General features: G+C 36.3%; 2 protein-coding genes across 9 annotated transcripts in view; one reads left to right on the top strand and one right to left on the bottom strand.

Annotated features, from left to right (window-relative positions):
• The window catches only part of dop1a (DOP1 leucine zipper like protein A), a 37,811-nt gene extending 34,302 nt beyond the window's left edge, over positions 1-3,509 (bottom strand). For 4 of the 6 annotated variants that reach the window (XM_015017349.1, XM_015017388.1, XM_015017357.1 and 1 more), the window contains exon 1: positions 3,152-3,509. The gene's annotated coding sequence lies outside the window, so the exon portion shown is untranslated. The remainder of the gene's footprint in view (positions 1-3,151) is intronic. The other 2 variants (XM_015017380.1, XM_015017371.1) reach the window with 1 other exon arrangement.
• Positions 3,510-4,883: 1,374 nt separating this feature from the next.
• The window catches only part of ube3d (ubiquitin protein ligase E3D), a 28,959-nt gene continuing 24,255 nt past the window's right edge, over positions 4,884-9,587 (top strand). Inside the window, exons 1-4 of one of the 3 annotated variants that reach the window (XM_015017338.1) lie at positions 4,887-4,998; positions 5,138-5,222; positions 7,990-8,201; positions 8,513-8,603. In XM_015017338.1, the coding sequence (XP_014872824.1) occupies positions 5,146-5,222; positions 7,990-8,201; positions 8,513-8,603 (380 nt within the window). In that variant the 5' untranslated portion in view covers positions 4,887-4,998; positions 5,138-5,145. Of the gene's footprint in view, positions 5,223-7,989; positions 8,202-8,512; positions 8,604-9,587 lie in introns of all 3 variants that reach the window. The other 2 variants (XR_001422123.1, XM_015017328.1) reach the window with 2 other exon arrangements.

Raw genomic sequence — 9,587 nt, 5'->3', positions numbered from 1 at the left:
CCCCAGATACTTATCAGAACTGGATGGGGTAATAAATATTTTAACCGACGTTTGATGCAAGCAACTCTTATCTCATTTCCTTATTTCCTTTAGTCAGTTTTTAAAGTCTGGAAATGAAACATTTATTTGGTCAGAACGTTGCATCTATTCCTCCTACAACCTGACATCTCTGGAGAACAACTATTAAAAGGATTTGGCTCCTCTGATTCAGACTCGTTTTCCTCTGTTCAACGGGTTTAGAAACTAAGAGCTTCAACATCAAATGAGCTGGGATGCTGTGGAGTTTTGGGTTAACATGGCTGAATAAAACTAACGCCATCTCTAGACCATGGAGCTACACTGAAGACATTAAATGCTGTTAAATATGCCTGGCCTATGTTTGTTTTTTTTTTGTTTTTTTTAATAAATCCAACTTTTAGTTTACCATGGAGTTACAGTAGTTTTGGGTTTTTCATTATAGTTTTTTTGTGTGTGACTTTTTGTTTGTCTAATTCAGTTAGTTCCAATTAGTTTTTAGAGTGTGTTTGTTAGTTTTCAAACGCACTCTAAAAACCAATTGGTTTTTATTTGCTGGTAGTTAAATATTGTTTAGTTTTACTTTAGTTTTTAGTAGTTATAGTAGTTGTTTTAGTTTTTTCATACTTTGGTTAATTTTAAGGTGCAGAATTCAAAAATGTCAAAGTATCATATTGTGATTATTAAGATTATACATCCATTGGGTAATGGATACTCAGCAGAAGATATGGTTTTCAAAAAATATATATTCAATTATTGCTGAACAAGCAACTGACTCTGGAGTTTTCTCCCAGCTTTTACTGCTGCCATGTTGTGGACTAGCGTAGCATAGCCACCAGGAGGAGAATGGAGCGCTGTAATTTGCCGACAACTGATGTAAATTGTTTGTATGGAGGTGTGTGTGTGTGTGTGTATGTGTGTGTGTGGACGGGAACAACAAACAATTTCACAACAGTTTTAAAGGCTAATAAATAGATTCCGAAACACAAAAATGAAGAATAATTTAAAAACATTTTTGTTAGTTTTATAAACACACAATATGGTTACAGTTAGCTATAGTTTATCAATTTTATTTATTTCAGTTAAACATGTTCTGTCAAATTTCAGTTTTCATTTTGTTGGTTTTAGTTAACCATTATAATTTTTCATACTATTCATGTCATATCAGTTAAAATGTGTGGTTCACCGATGACGATTCTCAAATTACTTTATTTTTTCATAGGTAAAGTGAAACCTCCTTTTTCTAGATTTAAAACTGATTACCACTCATTTTTAAAAACAAAAACAAAAGATACACTGAGTGGGCTTCAGGGTTTACCAATACCAATTTCTGATTTTCTTTGATTTTTTCAGTAATTGATAATCATCAATTATTGCTCATCAGAGCAAAAAGTATTGGGTAAGCAAGTTTGATTTTCTATTGGATTTTCTCTAAGCCACCTGGAGTCAAGATTTTATACAAGTCAGCCTTAATATTTGAAGAAATGTCCCATACAACATAGAGCTTGGACCCACTGCCATTCTCCATAGTTTGCAGCTTCTGCAATAATTCTGAGTGAATGTCAGACCACCTTCGTTTAAAAACGTTCGAACTTCAGTTTACGGGAAAAAGCCTGACTCAGGTCAGGCCAGAGCTATGAAAATCTATTTTTTTCCCACCCATTTCAAAAAATAAAATTAAAAGATAAAAAAAAGATCTAAACATTGAAAAAATAATATATATATTATTAATATATTTTAAGGACCGCATATTTTCACATTGTAGAAAATCTCACAATAATTCATCTTATGAATTACTTGTAGACATTGCAGTAACACTACATTATAATTATTAACTTCAGTTCATGACATGACGTTTACTATGGTGTTGAAAGTTGTTCCTGTTATTATAGAAAGGTTTTGAATAAAATGCAGCTTTAACGGCTGATAAACCTTACAGCACATCGAGACTGAACGCTTGAACGAAGCAGACTGACCCCAGCATCAAGTCGATTACCCCAGACACTGACTCCATCATCAGGTCATTGAAGTAACTTTGACTCATCAGATCAGCGCTTGCCTGATTCACTTTACGGTGCCAAATTTATCCTCAGACTCCTGCTCTTAGAGGTTCGAAGTGGATGACAGAGTGGCCCAAAGCGTCAAGGTTAACAATTTATGACGTGAGTTTATCAGCTGGTTCTGTTTCATTGTTGCCACCTTTCCATTACAGTCCAGTCATGATCAAAATCAAATGCTTGGCCATATTAAAAACACAGCTTGGATATAAAGTATGGCTTCCCACAGCTGGATGTTCCAAAATTCAATGTTTTTAAAAAAGCACACCAAAGGAAAACAAAGAAAAGGAAACTTGCTGATTCTGTGTTGCTTCATCACAAAATGTATGTGATGAAGCAACACACTGTAACGGTAGCAGGTGATGTGTGGCAATAATGCAAAAGACCATCTTGTAATGATCACTAAAGAAACTTATTAATAATAAATCTACAGAACGTGCTTATAGCACTTATATTTGTTTTTTTGGAGGGTAGATTTTTATCCTGACTAAATAACAATTTACAACATATCACAGCAAACTGATAAGCTGTCCATGGTGCCCTGCTTTAAACCTTCGTGCCTTGCTGTAAGGATCCTGAGAGGCTTCTATCAGATCATGTCCTTCAGTCAGGTTTAATGGCTGGTTCAAGTTTCACCGTTTCCTGGACACGACTCATTCACCTGAAAGTCTGCCTCGTGGCTTAACAGGTTTATGTGATGAAGTGGCTGAAGCGCGAGAACAAATAACAGTCACGAGAATGGAGACTTAAAAAAAACCCATTTAATAATATAAAACCTTGTCAAATATTAGTTTGTAACAGGTGGAAACTTTCAGTTTGTGTGTGACGCAAATATGAGGACTATCAACAATAACAACTTAGGTGAAGCAGTGTTTTAACATGGAGAACACGATAAATAAAAAAACATATATTTCATGAATATCATTGACCTGTCTCTATGGCTTTTTATTAAGAATGCTATATTAGAGTAGGAGTACTGTAACACCCTGGCTAACAGCTCTCTAACTGTCACGAGCTGGATGAGCTAATTCACCGTGCGCAGGTTAATGTGATAAAAATAGTCTTATAGAAAGCCTTACCGTTTCCAGACGAAGGACTGTCATTCAACTACGTATCCAAAACGATAAACGAAAACGGATGACAACATCAGAAATGTGTCATAGCTAGCTGTTTAGCTACAGATTGTTTAAAAGCTGGGCCCGTTCCGATGACACCCGTTCATCCAGTCCAGGTCCTTTGAAGGAAATATTCTGTCAGCAGGAAATAAATGACTCTATCCTACATATTCCTGCCCGGCTTCATACAATCCCGCTGTTTGTAAATAAACTGAGGCGAACGTAGACCTGCCATCGCTACAGGCACAAAGCTAAACGATTGACAGCTCCCAGACTGCACTGCAGATACGTCCGCCTGCTCTTCCACCTATCCGCTCCTGCTGTAAAGTCACCACACAAATTCATAAACTACATCCGATACCTTCAAAATGAAAGCTCGACGGGTTGACTCGTTTGTAGAGTGAGTTCCGTGCATAATGTGTTATGCTAATACCACAAAACCATAAGGGATCATATCTATCAGCCAATAGAGAAATAAACAGTCACATAAAGGGATTAATAAACAAATACATCACAAAAACTTAAAATAGGATTTTAAACTGTTGTTATACAATGTGGTGTACATCGTATCATATTTATTTCTTTAGTTATTTCTATTTATATGCCAATTTTCATTTATTCCGCTCGATATAATTTATTTCATTTTGTAGAGATATTCAAAGTAAAGCAGTTCTTCATAAACAGGAACAATGATTTTACAATGATAGATAAAAATAAATTATGTGCATTAAATTATGCCAAATATAATAATAATAATAATAATAATAATAATAATAATAATAATAATAATAATAATAACAATAATAATAATAATTGTTATTTTTGCTGCAAAAACCTTTTTATTTATTTATTTTCATTTCTTAGCAAATTGAATTTTCTTACAAATCTGGAGGAAATTATTGTTTGTTTTCTTCTTTTTGAAACTTAAGTTTAAAACAAACGTTCCCTAATGTTTACAAAAATATGACACAATTACCGTAATTAATTTTTGGCTAGTGACATGTAGGCTTGATAGCAGTTTATAATTATTTTCAGAGTTAGATCATATTATGACGTCTGTTTTGATGTTTCTAACCGGATGTTGCGCTTCTGTTTTCTCTCTTTTTTTCGTCACTATGAGTCCGCACCATTTGTCAGCCTGCGAGATGATACGTTGGATAGGCGTGGATGTATTTCAAAGACAATCACAACTGGAGTTCCGATGCAAAAATAATAATAATAAAAAATAAAAAATCATGACAATTTATACAAAAAGGGGTACAAAGTCTGTCCAGTTCTTTAAACTGGATAAAGGCAAGTTGACATGAGGTTTCAAATCTGGAAATTTTAGGTTAACATCTTTAATGAATTTCAATGTGATTTATTCTTAATAGTCTCCCCCAGTTTGACTAATTTTGTCTGTTTTATTACGTTTTAATGTTTTTCATATTGTTTTTTGCTTGCTACATATATGAGGCGCTTCACCTATGACGTAGTAAAATTTATAAGTAAACTTGTACTTACTTCAAATAACCAGCAGTTCTATTTGCAAGGGTTAGTGTCCAATTTGACGATATAACTGGTAACAATGCATGACTGTAATGTATCAGTGTACCTATGAAATATTGTGATTTCCAGCTGATCATTGCTGTTCATTTACCTTTTCAGTAGTTAGTGACATAGTAAAATGTCATCGCTCTGTCAGCTCCTTCTTCCATGAAAGAGGAAAACTCCACCCACTCGGCCTCCTCACCAATTCTATCCGGATCGCCCGCCGGCGGACTGCCAACGAACAGTCCACTGTTGTCACGCTTTGACCAAGAGGATAGAAAGTACGGATTTCCAAGCCGTTATTACGTGTTTATTTATTTTTCTTAGAATTTTCTGAATCAAAGCCGCTTTAATTAGACACTGAATCTATGTATTTATTACTATTATCAATTTCTTCCTGGGCGCAAACCTTCTGAATAGCTGAAGACATGTCGGTGAAAACACATGGACTCGGAGTCTTCTTAGAGCTGAGAAAAAGGCTTCAAAGTGGACTGCTCGTTGTTGGGTAAAGGAATATATTTTTATTTTTATTTTTTACATTATCAGGAAGTGTTTGGTTTTATTAAGTTGCCATGTTCTCTGCAGCTAGGCTAGCTGCCGTTAGCTAACTTAGCATGACAAAGAAACAGACCAGAAAGGACTCACTGAGCGATATTGCAGATTATTTCAACATTAAGATTACATGAAGACCTTATTTGGACGTAATAAATATTAAGTCAATACATAATTCTTATTTAAACCTCGGTCTAACTTTACTTCAGTGTTTTAGACTTACTGTCCTGCAGTTTTCAGACGGAAACGTGCTGCAGCACACCTGAATTAAATGACTGCATTATCTCCTCATCAGGTTCTGTAGCGGCTTGCTAATTAGCCCTTCATTTGAGTCAGGTGTGTTGGAACAGGGCAGCAAACTTGACAGGTGGTCTAATCTTTGACTTAAAGTTAAGCATTTGAAAGGAAATTACAATATTATTTATTTCGGGGATGAATTATGTTGTTTTTAAAAGTTTATTAAGACATAAATGTGCAGGAAAATATTGTGGTGGTTTTCATCAAGCTAAAACGTGAATTGCTAAGCATCATTCATAATATCCCAAACAGAAATCCGACCTCCGTCATACATCACCTATAGAAGTGTGTGGCTGCTGTAGACAGGCTGCCATTAATCCAGAGTTTCACAGTTCAAGTCCAGCTCCTTCCATGTTTTTAATACGTGCAAACCTCTAATAATAAAGGTTTTACAAATGAACAATATGTGACTTAACACCACATGTATGAAGAATTTCATCTTGAAGTCTGTCTTGGATTCATGTTCAACAAAAGCTATTCAATTAAATTTTAAAAACGTTTATGAAGACACCTTCTGGACATATTATATTAACTTGATTTGCAATTATATTAGAAGTGTAATCTGCTTTCACCTGTTAGAAAATATAATCACACTATATTCTGTGAAAATATGTGTCACTTGGGCTGAATTGAGATCTCAATTGATTGCTTTATATATATTTGCTTTAATATAATTTGTGCCTCACATTAATCAACCAACTAACTTATCTTGCAAAGTTTTATCTACTTTGACAATATCCAGATGTGTTTATGCTTTTTGTTTGGGTGTGATACCATAGATTCAGTTGGATTTCAGCATCGACTTTGACTAGGCCATTCTAACCATAAATATTGAAGCTTTTGCTCCATGCTTCCAGTCATCATCCTGTTGGAAGGTGAACCTCTGCCCCATTTTGAAGGAAACACCTCCCAGAGCATTTTGCTGCCACCACCACGTTTCACTGTCGTTAAAATGTATCTTTAGTGTGTCACTTACTGCTTTTTAAATACACTGAAGTTTGTGTTTGAGACAAAAAGTAAAAAGTGCATAGATACTTTTCAAGGTACTTTACCACGTCATTGTAATCTCACTCTATTAGAAATAAAATGACTGTTTGAAAATGCATACAGAAACCATATTCGACTTAATGTTACTTTCTTTCTCTAATAATACGTTTTGAGAACGCTCTAGTTCTCAACTGGCTAGTTTTGTTTTTTGTTTTTCAAACGTAGTTGAGCACTGAGAAATTGTGCTTGTAATGCGCAAAAATACCACTAGATGGTGCCGTTGGGATTTAAAGAGGAACAAAGTGAACCGCTTGGTTTTGCCTTTTTCTATGAGTGTAGCTACAGTTAAGTGTTCAGTAGTGATATTTGTTGTAGTTGTACAGTGTACGGAAGAATATAAGGAATATCTACAGCATTAAAAATAACTATGAATTTATCATTTATATTTAAATAACAAGGGTGCAGTGTTTAGTATTGAGAGATGAAGGCATGTCCTCTCTACTGGAAAGGTCATCAGCAGAGGGTAAACAATCTGGAATGTAATTGATCTGGACAAGATTTCCACTTGATCTTATTTGCAGAAATCTCTGTGTCAAAAACGAAGCACGGATGTTTTGAACAAGTGTTGCATTCTTTTTCTCCCCCTGCCCTCTTTGAGCTAATGCTACTTATTAAAATTTTGTACAGTTTAGGTTTTTCATATGCTTGTAATGTGTGTACACTACTTTTATTTACCATCACAAACATTCCTTGGAGTAAGAAAGCACACAGCTCCTGACAGTCTTGTTGGGAGGATGCCTGATTTGTTAAGTCCAAGGTCAAATATTAATAGTAAGTGTCATTCAATGTGATTATAAGTCGTTGTAGCTCAGAAGCAATATTCAGTGATATGGTTACAAATCGGCCTTCATTTATGGAGTACTTTTCAGACACGAGGACACCTAACTCGAAACCAAACAGCAAAAAGGAAAAAACAATGTTACTGTACAAAAAAGTGTAGTTAATAAAGGTCTGGTTGGATTGAAGGAATTAAAAAATAATTATGTTTATGAGGAAAAAGAGAAGGAGACACTAGGGAGAAATATAGAAAATATAAGAAGCACAGAGTGAAGATTATAAGTATTAATACTGAGCTGATTGATGAAAATCTTAATTTAATTAATTGCTCAAGTCATAAAACAAAATTTCACAAACAATATAATTAGACTAAGACTACATAGTCAAAGTCTGATATATGTTAAAGTAGTAATAAATTATCTTCATTTATAATAATTCCCCCAAAGAAAGATCAGTCACAGAACGATTTCAAAGATTATTTCACTCTGATCCATTTTATTTGTCTTCTTTCGATTATAAAATGTTGAGAATAGTGAGAAATGAACAGTCAAAACGGGTCCACTAATGGTGATCCAAACATCCCTCTTCCCCCACTCCAGGACAAATGTGGCCGGAGGTCCTGCAGACGTGGCCGTCTCCGCCGGAGGAGATTCCTCTCTGCTCGTCCGGACTCCCAGAGGAGAGCTGAGTCTCGCTCTCCCAGCAGGGGTCGCCTTCGAGACAGGGTCCTGCATTCACACACCTGTGGGTGAACCCGGCGGAGAGGAGCTGCACTTCAGGCTGCGAATCACGACAGAGCGGAGCAAGCGAGGTGCAGTTCAGGGCGGCTCCGGCATCAGCACAGCTTCCTGAACCAATGGAGCAGATCGCTGATGAAACTGTAGCAATTAAAATACAAATCTTGGGCAAATTTCCTACTAAGTAACATTATCTGAAGTTCTTAAACTCCAGTGTTTTTGTTGCCCTAACAAGGCAGGAGAAAGTTACAGCAACAGACCATCGGATTGATTCCCCCTCCTCCAACTACAACTACCTGCCATCTCATCGATTTTGTGCTCAGTAGCAGAATGTTAGCACCATTCCAACCAATCTGCCCTATTTGTTTGCTTGCCGCCTCCGCAGAGGGACCTGCCAGTATGATGGAGACTCTCAAAGCGAAAGAGACGTACAGCTTCCACTGCCAGGGCTGCACCACCCGGCTGCTGGAGGACAGGTGAGGGAGAAGACGGGACGGCGTATTTTTTATTTTTTTTATTTTCATTTTTATTTACAGCCTCCTCAGCAGGAAGAGGACCGGTTCTTTATGGATGATGCGGCCCGCCCTCAAAAGCGATAGTCTGGGAGAGCAAAATTGATAGATGGCTCCTGTGGGGTGTTGTCGGCCTGCTGAGATGGAGTCATGCAGTGTGTGTGACGTAGACGGCCGCACCACCAGCTAAAAACAAACAGTTTTTTTGTAGGGGTGCATCGATATATTGTCCCCGATGATGATAATGATAAATTACAATGTTATTTTGAGACCATTTTTAAGTGATATATTGATAATGGCATCATAATGCAATATCGACCTCAAAAACCAAGAAACTTCAATTTTGTAACTGGAAATGGAAAATGTTTCAAATATCCAAATTAAACACAACAGCAAACAAAAAAAAAAAGGTAACTGAAACAGGAAGAAGAACCACTTACACCCAAAACTATCAATACAATGGATTATGATGTCTCTGTAAGCAAAATTGACCTTAAAACATTTGTATCATCAGAATGAAAATTGAGTTTATGTTAATTTATCATGCAGTTAATTGCTTATTCTGACAGGTTTACATGTGTGCTGCTAACAACAGTCACCCCTCTGTTGCCATTTTAGCGACTCAAAATCAGCGGCTCAGGCTTTTTAAAAATTGGTTATGAGTGGCCAGAAAAATGCAATCGGTGCACCTCTGTTTATTTTTATCTTTTGGGAGTTTACATGGACTCTGGTGTTACTGCACCCTGAGATGAAAATGTCTGCCTTCTGTCTATGTTTCTCAGCTGCTGAATACTAAAAATAATTGAAAAATATACATTTTGAGACAGTGGTGCTTCCGATGGAGAGTGGGAAATATATCAGTTAAAAATAGAGATGTGCTGATCAGGTTTTTTCCTCCCGATACCGATACCGATCACCCATGAGGGCCGATCACCGATACCGATCACC

This window comes from Poecilia latipinna, unplaced genomic scaffold (assembly GCF_001443285.1).
Source record: "Poecilia latipinna isolate Pla-1442-1.1 unplaced genomic scaffold, P_latipinna-1.0 Scaffold76, whole genome shotgun sequence".
Lineage (NCBI taxonomy): Eukaryota > Metazoa > Chordata > Actinopteri > Cyprinodontiformes > Poeciliidae > Poecilia > Poecilia latipinna.
Note: the sequence above shows the minus strand (reverse complement) of the source record. Positions and strands in the feature narration are given on the sequence as shown.